This window comes from Mandrillus leucophaeus, unplaced genomic scaffold (assembly GCF_000951045.1).
Source record: "Mandrillus leucophaeus isolate KB7577 unplaced genomic scaffold, Mleu.le_1.0 Scaffold341, whole genome shotgun sequence".
Classification (NCBI taxonomy): domain Eukaryota; kingdom Metazoa; phylum Chordata; class Mammalia; order Primates; family Cercopithecidae; genus Mandrillus; species Mandrillus leucophaeus.
Window position 1 is genome coordinate 1,206,765 of NW_012103599.1, and position 17,862 is coordinate 1,224,626.

General features: G+C 35.2%; 1 protein-coding gene across 1 annotated transcript in view; it reads right to left on the bottom strand.

Moving 5' to 3' along the window:
* The window catches only part of DOCK7 (dedicator of cytokinesis 7), a 235,089-nt gene that overhangs the window by 196,160 nt on the left and 21,067 nt on the right, over positions 1-17,862 (bottom strand). The window contains exons 2-7 of the mRNA XM_011988949.1: positions 16,127-16,232; positions 7,106-7,281; positions 6,846-6,914; positions 2,635-2,764; positions 2,322-2,534; positions 1,903-1,988 (exon numbers count right to left, since the gene is read on the bottom strand). Coding sequence (XP_011844339.1) covers positions 1,903-1,988; positions 2,322-2,534; positions 2,635-2,764; positions 6,846-6,914; positions 7,106-7,281; positions 16,127-16,232 — 780 coding nt within the window. The remainder of the gene's footprint in view (positions 1-1,902; positions 1,989-2,321; positions 2,535-2,634; positions 2,765-6,845; positions 6,915-7,105; positions 7,282-16,126; positions 16,233-17,862) is intronic.

Consider the following 17,862-nt stretch of genomic DNA (forward strand, 5'->3'; position numbering starts at 1 on the left):
TATGTTTCTTTTCAAAGTAGAAACAATCCAAATGCTCACTGACTGATAAATGGATAAACAAAATGTGGTGTATCCACACAGTGCAATATTGTTCAGTCATATAAAAAAATGAACTACCCGGACGGGCACAGTGGCTCACACCTGTAATCCCAGCACTTTGGGAGGCTGAGGCAGGCAGAACACGAGGTCAGGAGACCGAGACCGTCCTGGCCAACATGGTGAAACCTCATCTCTACTAAAAATACAAAAAATTAGCCAGGTGTGGTGGCAGGTGCCTGTAATTCCAGCTACTCGGGAGGCTGAGACAGGAGAATTGCTTGAACCCGGGAGGAAGAGGTTGCACTACTACACTCCAGCCTGGGCAACAGAGTGAGACTCTGTCTCAAGAAAAAAAAAGAACTACTCATATATGCTAAAACATAGATGAACATTGAAAACATTATGCTGTATGAAGAAACCAGACACAAATGGCCACATATAATTCCACTTACATGAAATATTCAGAATGGGTGAGCTCATAGAGACAGAAAGAAAATTAGTGATGGTCAGGGGCTGAGGAAAAAAGAGAACGGGGAGTGACTACTAACAGGTATTGTTATGGTCTGAACAGTATCATCCCCCAAAATTCGTATGTTAAAGCCCTAACCCCCAATGTGACTGTAATTGGAAATAAGCCCTTTAAGGGCTTATTAAGGTTAAATGAGGTCCTAAGAGTGGAGCACTAATCCCATGGAACTGGTATCCTTATAAGAAGAGGAAGAGATACCAGCGACCTCTCTCTTTCTGGGCATACACAGAAGAAAGGTCATGTGAGAATGCAGCAAGCAGCAGCCATCTGCAAGCCAGGGAGAGATGCCTCATGAGAAACCAACCCACTGGCACCCTGATCTTTGATTTCTAGCCTCTACAACTGTGAGAAATAAACTTCTATTATTTCAGCTACCCAGTCTATGGTTCTGCTATAGCAGCCTGAGCAGACTAATACAGGCATGGAGTTTCTTCCTGGGATAATGAGTATGTTCTCAAGTTAGACAGTAATGATAGCTGTACAACTCTGTGAATATATACCACTAACCTGTATACTTCAACAGGGTTAATTTTATGATATATAAATTAGATCACAATAAAGCTGTTAAAAAACAAAACAAGACTATACGTAAGAACTGATGTTAGGTGTCCTGCTATTCAAAAGATTCAATGCACTTAATCTATCTAACATGTTTCTGAATAAATCTAAATATACAAAGCCTTAACTTTCAAGGAAAGAAATTGCCAGAATTATATATAGACATGGTCTGTCCCTATGAGTTGCTTGTTTCAGAAAGCTCTATGAATCAAAACTTTTTTCTTAAGTTGGAACGAATAATTAAACTTAAAATATTAACATGACAGCATGAAATAAGAGAAAGCACTTCATAAAGCAGAATGTAAATATATCACCTCAATGATGTTAGCAGAAACCAGATCTAAGTTTTTTCAAGAAGGAAAAAATACATATATCAAAATCTTCAAAAAACAAAGCCTACTGGAAAATCAAATTGATTTTATATTTGTTACACAGCAGGCTTAGCTTCATATATATCTTAGGCTTAGAACAGTAGGGATTAGCTTCATACATAGGTTTGAATGCTGAATAGCATTTAAAATGATATACAGAATTTAAAAGTTGACTTTACGTTTGCTACACAGTAGGCTTAGCTTCATAAATATGTTAGGCTTAGCACAGTAGGCTCAGCTTCATATATACGTTTGAATGCTGAATAGCATTTAAAATGACATGTAGAACAATACTTCTCAAAAGGACACAAATACAACTATAAAATCTACTCAGATTTTGTTACACCAGTACTAAAATTTTATCCTGGAAAACAAAAGCTGCAAGTAAAATAAATAAATACTCACTTAAGTGATAAGCATTTTACAAGAAGTCTCTGACCAAAATGTTCTTTGGGTACATCAGGAACACTAAGCCGTTCTATTGGTTCTTCCTACAAATTGAAAAGCAACACCAAAATGAATATGCTTATCATATTCCAACTCTTTTTTTTAAGAACTTACTTTACTAATCTAATACTTTTAGTCTTCACAATAGAACATAGAAAAGAAAGACCTATTTATCCACAGACAGAAGTCATTTGATTATAAGTTACTCATTAAGAATAGGAAATTCACTAGTATAAAATGTATTCATTTATAAAAATTACAGCTATGTTTCAGTTGCTTTATCCTCTACATTATTATAATAAATACTCTACATTAATCATAATCCCAAAAGATCGATTTTAATAATCATTTGCTTCTTTATATGCAAACATCTATACCTCATCTGGTGATGGATGCAAAGCAAAAAGTTCTTTGTGACGGTTTGATTTCCTTTGGTCATCATTCTGACGGTCTATTTCTTCATTTGGAGTTCGATCAAGTAAATTGGGAAGCAAAGCATCAGGAAGTGAATTTTTCAAGTCAAAGATACTACAGGCCCAGCTACCCCTTGGGGTATCATCTATTGACATTGAACGTCTTTTAAGGTCATCCTGTCATGCAAAACATTAAATATAATTATATTAATTAATAAATAAATTGACAATTATTTTAAAATAACTTCTTAAAGTTATTTAAGAATAAAAGTATTACTTGATCATCCTGGTAATTGTTGCCATCTGGAGCTTCATCAGATTCAAAAACTTGTTTTGGCAAACCTTTTTGCCTTTCTTTCTGTTTATCTAATGTGTTGGGATTAAATCCTGTTCCCAATTTATGGTATCTATTAAAGAAAAAAGTTACATAAAGATCAACTATCAAACTTCGGAATGTTCTCACTTTTTGGGCATCATTATGTAATAAGCCAAGTGTTTTCTGCATTATTTCTTTATGTAATACGAATCCATTCTAGCAATTGAGGTTAAAGAAAATTTCCATTCAATGCTCCTTTAACCCAGCTAAGCAGTAGAGTATGAGTTTCCGAAAGCAAATCATATTTTCCTTCTTTCCATGCCAATCATGTGTATATAAATTAAGCTGTACTTTCAATTCAGAGAATTGGTCAGTAAAAAGAAAACTTGGGAAGCTAGTAACTTGGGTTAAAGAATAAAATGAGAAAATAGAAAATATACATTGATTTAAAAATAATATAAATTTTAAAAGGTTATATACATATAAAGCACTGAATCTTAAAATTTCAAGTAGCCAACAAATTTTTTGCTATCTCTCATTATCTATAAAAGATCTTAACCTAAAGCTACAGACTTGTAACATGAAAAACAGCAAAATCTACACCATCATGGTGTACATATATATTACTTAACATTAAATATATACACAGGTAGCTAAAAACAACTCTTAAATTAATGCAAGCTTCTTTCTTAATCCAATAACAACCTAATACCCAAGAACATCAAATATGAGCTGATCAAAGAGCAATTATTGTTCATGATTCAACACTTCACAGAGCAAACTGAAGGAATATTTTAGTTGAAGCAAAACAATAATGTTTACAAGAAGATGGTACAGTTCTTGCTATTACCCAATTCATGAGATAGTAAAGAATCACATTTGATATGAATTACTCACATCCAGTCTTGTTGCTAAAGCTATTAAAATAGCAATTACATGATATTAACATCACAGCATAATCGCAAAAGAGAAAGAACTAAAGACACTCAATATAGTAATATGAAAGTTATTACTTAGAAGCAGATATCTTAATATTTAACGGAATGTTTCAAGTGTCTTAATTTGTAAAGCTGCATACGTAAGCTGCTCTGATAAATCAGAATGCCACTGAATTCTATCCTAAAAAAATTGACAATATGAAATTCAAGAAAGCAAAGAATGATTCATGATCAATACTCTCTTCTATATCATCCAGTCCTCTAGTCAGTTGCTATGATAAGGCTCTAATAATTACCCATTCAACCCCACACACATCACCATTTTTCTGACTTGTTTCTTGGCATTCTCACCCTCATTTACGGTTCCAGCCACACTGTCCTCTTTACTCTTTGTTCCTTGAACATTTCTAGCATGTGATCAATATGGAGCCTTTGCATGTATTGCTCTTCCCTCTGCCTAATAACATTCTTCCCCCAGATATTCACAAGGCTCACTTCCTTCAGGTCTCTGCTCAAAATCACCTTATCAGTAAGGCTTCCTCTGATTAATTATATAAAACAGAAGGTCGAGCATGGTGGCTCACACCTGTAATCCCAACACTCAGGGAGGCTGAGGTAAGAGGATGGCTTGAGGCCAGGAATTCAAGGTAACAATGAGGTACAACTGTCCCGCTGCACTCTAGCCAAGGCAACAGAGAGAGACCTTGTCCCAAGTAAATAACTAAATAGAAACCAAAATAAATAATAAAATAAAAATATTTGTTCCTCTTCTTGGCCCTCTCTATCTACTTCACCCTACCTTTTTCTCCACTTCACTCACCTAGATCTTATCTAGTCTATATTTACCTGTGTTGGTTTATTGTCTATCGACAATCTCATTTCCCACTAGAATATAAACTCCATGAGGGTAGAAAGTTGGTTTTGTTCACTGCTGTATCATCAGTCTTTAGTATAGTGCCTGGTACATGTAAGACTCTCAATAAACACTTACTGAATAAGCAAATAAATGAAGTACTTTTGTGTCCCTTTATCATTCTGTGCTGAATCGTGGAAGAATTTTGTGGCTTCATCTTATAGCTACTTCACTTTTCAGCCACATCCACACCACCATTATGTCCATCTGCTGAGTTTGTAATATTTTTTCACTAATCAAAATTTTAATTTCCAAAGATAACTAATTGATTTTTATGTGGTTAAAATATCCTCTGACATTTCTCATGTACATTATTCTCATGTATTTAAGAGTATTATTTACACTTATAGGTCTTAAGCTGTATTCTATTAACTATTTCCTAAATTATTAGTTCTTTTATTTGTAGTTGGATAATTCTCTTTCAAGTGTATTGGTTTGCATCAAATTCTTGGCAATTCCAAGTTCTATCTTAATTTTTTAATTTGTATCCCCTACATCTGTCTTAAACTACTGTACCTGCTTATTCCAGCCCATATCCAGTGGTTGTGGGGAAAGGGCAGATCACGCCACCAAGCAAAGTCTGCCAGTACCTAGTCTTCTGGGTATGAGCATTCCTTCTTCCTCCAAGACATGCTCACCCTGGGTACTATCCTATTAGCCTAAGCCTCCACAACTACTGATCCAAAAAAAAAGGCAGATATCTCTGTTGTCACTGAGCACACATTGTGGAAGAGGTTTCAAAGTGACCACATATCCAATATTTACCAAGTCTCCCTTTCCATTGCCTGCATTCACTGGTTCTGAGCTTAAAGCACTACTGAAGCTTTTGCATGTATCTTCTCCTTAGATTATTCTGTACTATGGTTTTCTCTTACATTCCAATCATACCTATCTTCTTTGTTTCAGAGATACCTCATAACTTCTAGTTCACCAAAAGTACTCCCTTTGGTCTTCCACTTACCAGCGCATATAATGTATAACATCTAGTATAATTGAAAAAAATAAGAGCTTTAGAATCTGATGCCCCTACGTTCTAATCCTGACTACCCTATTTTTTGGTTTGTGGGATCTCAGAGAAGTTACTTAACTACTCTGAGCCTGAGATACCTTATCTGTTAAAATCTTAAGAGATGAGTGCAAAGTGCCCAATAAAATGCACAGCACACAGTAAACCCATAAATGTTAATTCTCTTATCCTCTTGCCTAAACCAAGGTTAATAATCCTATGCTTAGAATTAAGTAACAGATTTCCATGATTCTGAGGTCAATATATTTTACAACTAACCTTTTTATTAAGATTTCTGATTATAGGTTTCTAACATATACGCACAGAGGTAAAGACTTTTGAATTATCTGACAGAGGAACAGTATTCTTCAGTAATGTCTAAAAGCTGGCTATCGGAATACTTATCAAAATTGTAAGTTCATAAAAACAGCTCTTCTATATAAAGGGCAGCAGACTGTGCTTTTATTAGGTCACACTGAAACTAAAAAGCATGTCAGCATTATCCTCCAGAGTGATATTTAGCACAATGTAAAGTCTAGTGAAATAAGACAGCCATGAGGGCAAAACAATAAGCAATGGATATATCACTTTTGCTAGTGCTGTTTTGCACAGATTATTTCATTTGAGAAAACTATAATGCCGTATCAGAATTCTCCACTACCTCAATCACATCTCCTTCAGACAAATAAAATAAGGTTAAGAAGATTCAGCATGAAGACCCTTCTCCATTATGCAAATTAGCAAATGATTATTGTGTAAATCAGTTTTAATATACTTCTTAATCTGACTTGTTATTGCACAGTTTATCAGGAAAATAAATTTTGGCTAGAACAAAACATTATTTTTTACAAATATTTACCTGATTGGATATAGAGGTCAAAGACCTATAAATATTAGAAACAGCAGAGACCTTTCAAATAGCTTGGTCTATAAAACTGCCTGTTAATGTTAACTTAGCCATTTAAGTTTCACTAAACTGGATTCTTTTTGAGAAATATAAATTATTCACCAATACCTACCCAACATTTCCTAAAAGAATTAGACTACAAAATTATCATATATTATTAGCTCTTATATGATTTATAATAATACAGAAATACTATTTTTCCATGAATTATATTTTACAAAGAAAGCAAGTAAAAGTAATTGCAGAACTCCTAAGGAGTAAATATCTATACACAAAGGTTCTTCTTTTGTTTCTTCAGCTATTTCGTTTAAATAAATTTTCAGGTCTCTTAATCATTATGAATCTGCCTTAATCCGTTTAGAAATCTTACTCAGTATTCGTAAATGTTGTAATAAACATATAACTTACTTTCTGATGACAATTGCCCAGTCTTCTGTATAACTTCTTATACAGTCTCTAACATGTGGATCCATTTCACTATTTTAAAAAGGAAAATACATTTGTAATTCAGACAGGACAGCACTGATGTTCATTTATTTGGTTGCTATAATTGCTGTTCGCATAACAGGAAATGATGATGCTACAAGAAAATAGGCTCTAAATAAAATAATGGAAGGTAGCCTTTCTATAGTTACTCTAAAGCCAAAAACAGGTCAATGTCTCCTTACCTTTCTTCAGGTACAGCTGAAACAAGAGTTCTGCAGTCCCGAGGACTATAAACAACTTCAATATCATCTGGAGGAAATTCAATCAAATCCCGTAAAGGCCCAGAATCCACAGCCAAAGGATGAGTAATGAGGTAATCTTCCAAATCCACTGGATCTACTGCTTCAGTAAGGGGCACCTTTGTAAAAAGGTGGGATAAGAGATGGGTAGAAAATAAGAGATGAAGTAATTTTAAAACTTAAGGCAAATAACTTATTATTTTTTAAAATAAAAGCTTTTAATCTAGTTCTTTCTAAAATTTTAACAGATATTCAACCAGACGCACTAAAGAAAACACAAAGTGTTACCCTTCTTGCACTCCTCGATGTTTTGGGTCATACTCTCTTTAACGTCCTTGCTGACACTTTGCCCAGAACTCTCACATAAAAACACTAGTAAGAATTAACAGTTTTATTCTACTTTATAGTTTACAAAGTACGCACTGGAAGGATTATTTTTGCTTTTTTATATCTTTGGATATTAAAAAAAGTAAGTTGCTCCATTTCTAAACAGTGCTCTGACTTTATTTCTTGTTTTTGTTTAGTATCCTAGTAAAAACATATAATCAGACTGGGGTAGGCTAAAAAATTTCCCTCCAAAAATTCTCCACATCCTAACACATGGGCCCTGTACATGTTACCTTACATGGAAAAAAATAAAAGTCTTTGCAGATGTAATTAAGGTTCTTAAAACGAGGGTATTATGCTGGATTTTCCAGGTGCTTTCTAAATGCAATCACATATATCCTCATGAGAAGACAGAGGGAGATTTAGGCTATACACAGAGAGAAAAAAAGTTGTATAAAGATGAAAAAGAAAGAGATTTGAATATTCTGGCCTTAAAGATAGAGATGATATGATCACAAGTCAAAGAATGCCAAAGCCATCAGAATTTGGAAGAGACAAGGAACTGATACTCCACTAGAACATCTGAAGAAAGCACAGCCCTGCTAAAACCTTATTCTAGTCCAGTGATACTGATTTCAGACTTTTGGCTTCTAGCACTGTGAGAGAATAAATTTCGTTCATTTTAAGCCACCCAGTTTGTAGCACTTTGTTACAGTAGCCATAGGAAAGGAATACACAGGCCCTATAAAAACTACCCAGTAATAATAATAAAAGACTGGTAGCATTCTTCAGCCAAGTTTTTAACAAGATACTTTTTAATAAAATATCATACTTCTTATCTAGTTTGAAAAAGAAAAAAATATTCAGACAAACCTATAAAGGATATATAACACATATGCAGTTGTAGACCAATGAAAATAAGAACATGTTATTTCTCAGGATATTCATCTGGAATAAAAACACTGAAACCTGCCTCTGCGCAGGTGTACATTATTAAACAGACGGTGCTTTAATCTATGCTTCTTTGGACTGAACTTTTTTTTTTTTTGAGATGGGCTCTTCCTCTGTCATTCAGGCTGGAGTGCAATGGTGCAATTTCAGCTCACTGCATGCAACCTTTGCTTCCTGGGCTCAAGGGATTCTCCCACCTCAGCCTCCCAAGTAGCTGGGATTATAGGCGTGAGCCACCATGCCTGGCTAATTTTTATGTTTTTGTAGAGACAGGGTCTCGCCATGTTGCCCAGGCTAATCTTGGAACTCCTGAGCTCAAGCAATCTGCCTCCCTCGGCCTCCCAAAGCACTGGGATTATAGGCGTGAGCCACGGCGCCCAGCCTAGACTTAACATTTTAAAGATATTGAGTAAAATAATAAATAACACATCTTAAACACTCAAAAGATAGCAGTTATTTATCATTATCAGTATATGCTATCTCATTTAAACCTCCCCCAAACCCTGTAAGCTAGATATAATTACTATTTCAGTTCTACAAATAAGGGCATTTGTGCTCAAAAAAGTTAACAACCAACTGAAAATAAAATAGCCACAAAATGGTAGAGCAGAAATTTGAAACTGGGTTTTCGACCTCTAAAATTTTTTCTACGATTTTAAGCATTCTACCTCACCTATCCTATTAAGTACAAATTATACTATGATGTTCTTAACAAAGAAAAAGAAAGCAATCCAACAGGAAAAGAGAAATCTTCTTGAACCATTGTTATTAGAACTGGGTACCCACATTTAAAAAATGAACCCCAATCTCTGTATCACAACATATATAAAAATTAAACTGAGATGGATCACAGACACAAACATACATGTTTAAAACTATAAAGCTACTTCAAGAAAACATAGCAGGATGTCCTTACAATTTGGGAATAGGCCAAGTTTTCTTAGACATGAAAAAAGAATCATAAAAGAAAAATTGGATTCATTAAAAGACACTGTTAAGAAAATGATTAACAAGCCACACTAAAAGAAAGAACTTACAAAACATATTTGATAAAGGACTAGTACTTAGAATATATGAACAAGTCCTACATCTCAATAATTTTTTTTTAAGTCACACCCTCAAATAAATGGGAAAAAATAAAGCACACAAAAAACTGCTCAAACATCAAAAGTCACTAAAGGAAACTTTCCCTTCTGGAAAGATGAAGTAGAAGTACTTTTCTCTATTCTTTCCACTAAGTACAACAGCCTAGATACTACATAGAAAACAAACCTAAGAAGACTCTGAAAGGTATAGAGAAAACGGCTGGCCGGCAGGGACATCAGAACCCAGGGAATGGCACAACAGTGAGTTACTTCAACATTTCTTTTTGCCTTATACATTCCAGACTTAGAACTAGAAAAGCCCACAACCCAGAAAACAACAAGAAGCACTAGAGGTAGTGGGACTGGGTTGCGGTGAGCCTGTTTTCCCCAGCCAAAAGATCAAGAAAGAAGCAACCTAACAAAACAAAAAACATTTAGACTTTAACTGCTCAAAGGCCAAGTGGGGAACTATATTTCTACCCTCACCAAGCTGTAACAAGGCATCCCAACTCTCCCCACCAGGGTAGTATCAGAGAAGTACAAGTAGGGTGTTGGGATTTTTATATCTACCGAGCAATAATTAATCTCTGACTCTCATCGTGTCAGCAGAGGCCACTAAGGAAATCTGGACATCAACTCCTATGAAGCAGCAACATGGCTCCTCTTTCCTTTATCACTTGGGCACTGTCAGAGAAGGTCCAGTGGAGAGTAAGTACTTTCACCAATGCCCAGTGTAACAAGGCCACACACCCTTGGATGTCAGTAGAGGCCATGTGAGGAACAGTAAGGAGCACTACTACCCTTCCCAGCTAAGTAGTGTGAGCTGTGGTCCAGCAGAAGTGGGGACTCTCCCTCCTGCTCGACAATAAGTAACAAGGAATCCTTCCCCTCCTTGTATACCAAAAGAAGACAAGTAAGAAATCTGAACTTCTACTCTGTCTGTCCAAAACAAGATAGCATCCACCTATAACTAGAGCAATATCAAAGAAAGCCAGCTAAAATATGTTGAAATAAGACCTAGAAATTCACAACATAAGACCCAAAAGGTACAAGTTCCAATCAAAAATCTCTCATCATACTAAGAACAAGGAAAATCTTAACTCTAATTAAAAAGACAACCTGTAGATGTCAATACCAAGATAAGTGATCTTGGCATTATATGACAAAGATTTTAAGGCAAACATCAGAAAAATAATTCAACAGCAATTGTAAACCCTCTTAAAATAAATGAAAAACCAGAAACTCTCTGTAAAGAAACAAACTCTCGGCAAAGAAGCAGAAGATACAAAGAACTAAATGGAAATTTTGTAACTGAAAAACACACTGACCAAAATTTAAAATTTAATAGATAAATTCAATAGTAGAAAAGAGGGGATAGAGGAAGTAAAAATCGGTTACCTTGAAGAAAGAAAAATCGAAATTATCCAATCTGAACAGCATTAAAAGAAAAACAGACTGAAAAATCAAAACAAAACAAAAACAAAAATAGAAAGCATCTTCAGGGACAAACTACACTAGAATATCCAATACTGGCACCACCAGAGTCCTAGAAAGTGAGGAAAAAGAAGACGGGGCTGAAACATATCTGAAAAAACAATGGCTAAAAACTTCTAAATTTCATAAAAAGACATAAGCCTACAGAAACAAGAAGCTAAGCAAACTTTAAACAGGATAAACCCAGAGAAATATGTACCATGACACAGCAACCAAATGCAGATTTAAAAAAAGAAAAAGAAAGGCCAGGTGCAGTGGCTAACACCTGTAATCCAAGGACTTTGGGAGGCAGAGGCGGGCGGATCACCTGAGGTCAGGAGTTCAAGACCAGCCTGGCAAACAGGGTGAAACCCCATCTCTACTAAAAATATAAAAATTAGCCAGGCATGGTAGCGGGCGCCTGTAATCCCAGCTACTCGGCCTGTAATCCCAGCTACTCGGTAGGCTGCGGCATGAGAATCGCTTGAATCTGCCTCCAGGAGGCAGACGTTGCAGTGAGCCAAGATTGCACCACTGCACTCTAGCCTGGGGGACACAGCGAGACTCAGTCTCCAAAATAAAATAAAATAAAACAAAATCCTTAAAGCAGTGAGGAGAAAATGACACCTTACCTCTAGGAGGAAAAGAATTCAACTTACAAATTTCTCATAAAAAATCATGACAGTCAAAAAGTGGCACAACATTTTTCAAGTGCTGTAAGAAAATAACTGACTACCTGGAATTTTAGATCCTGCAAATATCTTTGAAGAATGAAGGGGAAGGCCGGGCACAGTAGCTCATGGCTATAATCCCAGCACTTTGGGAGGCCAAGGCAGGTGGATCGCCTATGCTCAGGAGTTCAAGGCCAGCCTAGGAAACATGGCAAAACCTCAACTATACCAAAAATATACAAAATATTAGCCAGGCATGGTGGCATGCACCTGTGGTCCCAGCTACTCCGACGGCTGAAGTGGGAGAATTACGCCTGGGAGGCAGAGGTTGCAGTAAGCTGAGATTACATCACCCACACTGGGTGACAGAGTGACACCACTGTCTCAAAAGAAAAAAAAAAAGAATGAAGGGGAAATCAAGACATACTCTGTTAAAGAAAAACTAAGAGACTCTGTCACCAGCAGATCTATTCTAAAAGAATGGCTAAAAGAAATTCCTTAAACCAAAAGGAAATAGTAAAAGGTATCTGGAAATATTAGGAAGGAAAAACAAATACAGCACGAGCAAAAAATATAGGTAAATACAATAGACTTTCCTTTTTCTCTTGACTTTTCTAAATTGTCCAATATGATTCTAAGTGTATATAGAGAAAATGTTTAAGACAATTATGTATAGGAGACGGTAAAGGGATGTAAAAATAGGTAACGTTTCTATACTTTACTCAAACTGGTAATATATGAACACCAATACTGTGATAAGTCACGTATATAACACAATACCTTGTACAGCCACTAAAAAGCTATATAAAGAGATACTCTCAACAACACTATAAATCAAAATGGAATCCTAAAAAACATTTAGGTAACCCTGGAGAAGTAGAAAAAAGAAAACAGAGAGATGAAAAACAGAATAAACAAAAAATAAAATGGTAGATTTAAACCCTAACAGAGTAACAACATTCAATTATAAATTTATACATTATATTATAAACATAAATGTAAAAGTAAGAGACTAGCAGAATGGACTTAAAAATATGACCTAACAATGTGGTATCTACAAATAACTCACTTCAAATAACACAACATAGGTAGGTTGAAAATAGAAGTATGGAAAAAGATATACCAGGTGACCATTACTCAAAAGATAGCAGAAGTGGCTAAGTTAATAAGGGAAAGTGCAGACTTCAGAGCAAACAACAGTACCAAATAGAGAGTGACATTACCTTGATTATAAAAGGAATGATCCAAGAGGACATAACAATCTTAAATGTGTATGTACTAAATAACAGAGTTATACTCTGTGTATGTACTAAATAACAGAGCTATAAAGTAGGTGTAGCAAAAACTGATTGAACTGAAAGAATAAGTAAGACATATCACAATTATACTTGCAGAAATCAAGAGATCGCTTTTCTGCAGATTCTAGAAAATCAACAAGGATATAGTATAATTCAAAAGCACCCTCAACCAATAGATCTAACTGACATTTATAGAACACTCCACCCGATGACAACAGAATATACATTCATTACAAAGGTCCCAAAAGTATACACCAAGACAGACCATATTCTGACCCATAAAACAAACTTCAACAAATTTAAAAGAACTGAAATCAGACAGAATGTGTTCTCTGACTATAACAGAATCAAACTAGAAAGTGGCAACAGAAAGATAACAGGAAAATCTCCAAACACTTAGAAATTAAACATACTTCTAAATAATCCATAAGTTACAAAAGTCTGAAAAATGAAATGAAAAAAATACACTGAACGAAATGAAAATACAACATAAAATTTGCAGATAGGGAAATGTAAACCAAAAATATAAGTGAGATACCACTTCGTACCCATTAGAATGGCTATTATTTTTTAAATGGTTAATAACAAGTGTGGACAACAATATGGAGAAATTTGAACCCTTGTGCATTGATGGTGGAAATGTAAAATGATACAGTTGCTAAGAAAAACAGATTGGTGGTTCCTCAAAAAGCATACAATAAACACAGAATTACTCTATCATCTAGCAATTCCAGTTCTAGGTATACACCCAAAAGAACTGAAAATAGTGACTCAAAAAGATAATTGTACTCTCATGTTCATAGCAGTTATTCACAATAGCCAAAAGTTTGGAAACGACCCCAATGTCCATCAAAATTAATGAATAAATACAATGTGACATATACATACAATGGAATACTATTAAGCCTTAAAAAGGAATTAAATCAGCCAGGGATAGTGGCTCACGTCTATAATCCCAACATTTTGGGAGGCCAAAAAGGAGGATCACTTGAGCCCAGGAGTTCAAGACCAGCCTAGGCAACATAGTGAGACCCCGTCTCTACACAAAATACAAAAATTAGCGAGGCATGATGGCATGCGCCTGTAGTCCCAACTACTTAGAAGGCTGATAGGGGAGGATCACTTGAGCCTGGAAGGTCAAGGCTGCAGTGAGCTATGATGGTACTACTGTACTCAGCCTGGATGATAAAGCAAGAATCTGTCTGGAAAAAAAAAAAAAAAAAAAAAGATACAGGCTACAACCTGAATAAACCTTTAAAACATTCTGCTAAGTAAGTAAAATAAGCTAGACACGAAAGGGCAAATATTGTATGATTCCACTTACATCAGGTACACAGAAGAGGCAAATTCATAAAGGCAGGAAAGATAAGATATTATCAGGAGTTGAGAAGGGGGGGAAATGGGAAGTTGTTGTTTAATGGGTACAGGGTTTCAGTTTGGGATAATGAAAAAGTTCTGGAGATAAACAGTGGTGATGGTTGTACAACACAGTAAATGTACTTAATGCCAGTGAATTGTATAAATAAAACTGGTTAGAATGGTAAATTTTATGTTACGTATATTTTACCACTATATCTATTATGTATATAAGTATAGCATGTGAGTATATATTACACATACATAAAATTTTTTTAAAATTCAATTTTTTTTTCTCATTCAGCGCTTTTTGCCCAGATATTATTTCTAGGGCAGTATACAGCTCTGAATTTAAAATGTCACAAATAAGTACTCAGTGAAAACAACAACAAAACCTGGGAAGTCGCTACATATGTCTAATTCAATGAGTTCATGGATTCTAGGTCCTGGTGATGTGGAAGGACAATTGGAGTCAGGGTACAATAACAAGAAGACCATAAAGATAAGAGGTGGTGATCAGAGATGGGAAGCATAAAACTAAGATTACACATGGGTTATAGTTATTCATAATGACAAAAATCTAAGGTCTGATTATAGAAATTTTGAGTAGTTAAGGTGTAATTCAGGATGCAAAATAGTATCACTGGAAGAGGGGCATTCAAGACACCAAGAGCATTTTGGAAGGATTATCTCCATGTACATTGAAATCAGCAAGAAATCCATATATTCTAAAATTTCTCCAATTAGCATGTTACTGTAATTAAAAGTAAACTTAATGTTTTCAAATTTTAGTACAACGTTATAAATATATCATTACAAGTCGATCAAACTGTTATTTCCCAGTTTGTTCAATAACAGGTACCCTTTCACAGCTAAATGGAAAATGCTAATCTATAACTCCACCCTATCATGCTTATTTGCTTTTTTAGTTTTCCAGAGCATTTTGTAAAAATGACCTCTAATTTTAAGACAAATACAGGTATGTTTTTAATTCATATTTCTAACATAATAAATACTATTAGTTTTTATCAAAACTGAATTTCCTCATGCCAGCTTCTTTAATAAGAGAACATTTATGTCTCTGACACAGTACTGGGCTTACAGTAATAATTCAATAAATATAAATTCATTTATCTTAAAGGCAACAGATAATTCTACAAACCCATATAATTATTTACTTTGGTGCTTGTTTCTAGAATAGATTCCTAAATTTTCACATAATGAATCACCTTCTGTCTTTAAAAGTTCTAAGGCTGGATGCGGTGGCTCCCACCTGTAATCTCAGCAATTTGGGAGGCCGAGGAGGGCGGATCACAAGGTCAGGAGTTCGAGCCAGCCTGGCCAATATGGTAAAACCCCATCTCTACTAAAAACACAAAAATTAGCTGGGCATGGTGGCACATGCCTGTAGTCCCAGCTACACGGGAAGCTAAGGCAGGAGAATCACTGGAACCCAGGAGGTGGAGGTTGCAATGAGCCGAGAACGCGCCATTGTACTCCAGCCTGGGCGACAAAAGCGAGACTCGGTCTCAAAAATAGAAGGGAAAAAAAAAAGTTATAAATGTAAAATTCCAGGATTGATTAAATCCTGAATATAAAGTTTCAGAGTTGACTAGGAAACTAGCAATTCTATGACACCCCATAACATCCTCTCCCAACACAGATTTCAACAAAATGAGGTAACAACAAGTAAGGTTATGAGATTAATGATGGAACCCAATTAGTTCTTATCTTTCCACTATTTTTTCATGGCCTAGTCAATCATACACCAATGACATACTATATTTTGAATACGTTACTTACTGTGGTGTGATGGGATATATTGCCAACAATATTAAGGTTTTTGAGCAGTTGGGGAGAACCACTATATTGTCCGGAGATCTGCTTCCTAACTTCAGCTGCCACCGTTCTATAATGAAGAAAGCAAAAACATAGACATTATTAAAAAAAAAAAAAAAAGCTAAACTAGTTTAAAATGGAGGGAAGCTAAATACATTAAAGATTCATTTAAAGAAAAACAAAATGTCAGCATAACAATAAGGCTATAAATTCATAAAATAATTTAGGAAATAATACTTTTCTAGCTTATAATTACATTAGAACATTTTATGTTGTAGGGTACTAGAGTGACAGACAACCTATATGAGGCTTTTTTATATGGGCATTATAGGGAACACACTTTGGCCTACAATAGAGCTGGAACTATAGAGGCAGCTCTATAGTTGGGAGCTATAAAAAGATGTGTATATTAAAATGTATATGCTTTAAAGTATATAAGATGTACATTAAAATGTATATTATATTAAAATGTATATACTTTAAAGTACAAGAATTAGGAATAAAAAACTCTGGAGTGTTTTCAAGTTAATGATTTAATTCAGAGCCCTGACCATCTTGGTTCCCATTAGAGTTTCCAGCTGAGTTTCAAGATAATCTCATTTTCCTAAAAGTATTCAGATTTAGGATATAATCTTTTCTCTATTTTTTATCTTCAATTCCTCCTTCCTTCTTTCATATTCAATCATTTCACACACATTTACTGAGCATTGTTATGAGCCAACTACACAATTAGAAATATTTACACAAAAATAAGAGTTATCATTCTTTAGGGCTTAAGATACTGAGTTAGTGCAACCTTTTTTAAGTAGGTGACTTGAGGCACTTTATATAATATTTGTGTTTTAAAAGGCTAACTTCCTATTCATAATTGCCAAACCTTGGAAGCATCAAGCTATCCTTCAATGGGTGACTGGATAAACAAACTGTGTTACATCTATACAATGAAATATTATTCCGTGATAAAAAGAAACGAGTTATCAAGCCATGAAAGACACAGAGGAACCTTAAAAGAATATTGCTAAGTGAAAGAAGCCAATCTGTATGACTCCAACTATATTTTATTCTGAAAAAGGCAACCTATGGAAGACAGTAAAAAGACCACTGGTTGTCAGGGGCTGGAGTGGGGACAAGAAAGGAGGAATGCATAAGTAGAAATAGGGTGATACGGTTTAATTGTGATCCCAACCCAAATCTTATCTTGAATTGTAGCTCCCATAATTCCCATGTGTTGTGGGAGGGACCCTGTGAGAGAAAACTGAAAGATGGAGGCAGTTTCCCCCATACTGTCTCCTGGTAGTGAAGAAGTCTCACCAGATCTGATGGTTTTATAAGGGGTTTCTCATTCTCTCTTGCCAGCCACCATGTAAGATGTCCCTCTGCTCCTCCTTCCTCTTCTGCTATGATTGTGAGGCCCCCCCAGCCATGTGGAACTATGAGTTCATTAAACCTCTTTCCTTTATGAATTACCTAGTCTTGGATGTATCTTTATTAGCAGCATGAGCAAAAAACTCACACATAGGATGTTTCGGACAATGAAACTATTCTGTATGATATGGTAATGGTGGATATAAGTCATTATATATTTGTCAAAATTCATTGAATGTACAACACAGTGAACCCTACTTAATCTATGGATTTTAGTTAGTAACAATGTGCATCAATATTGGCTCATCAGTTATAACAAATGTACCACACCAATG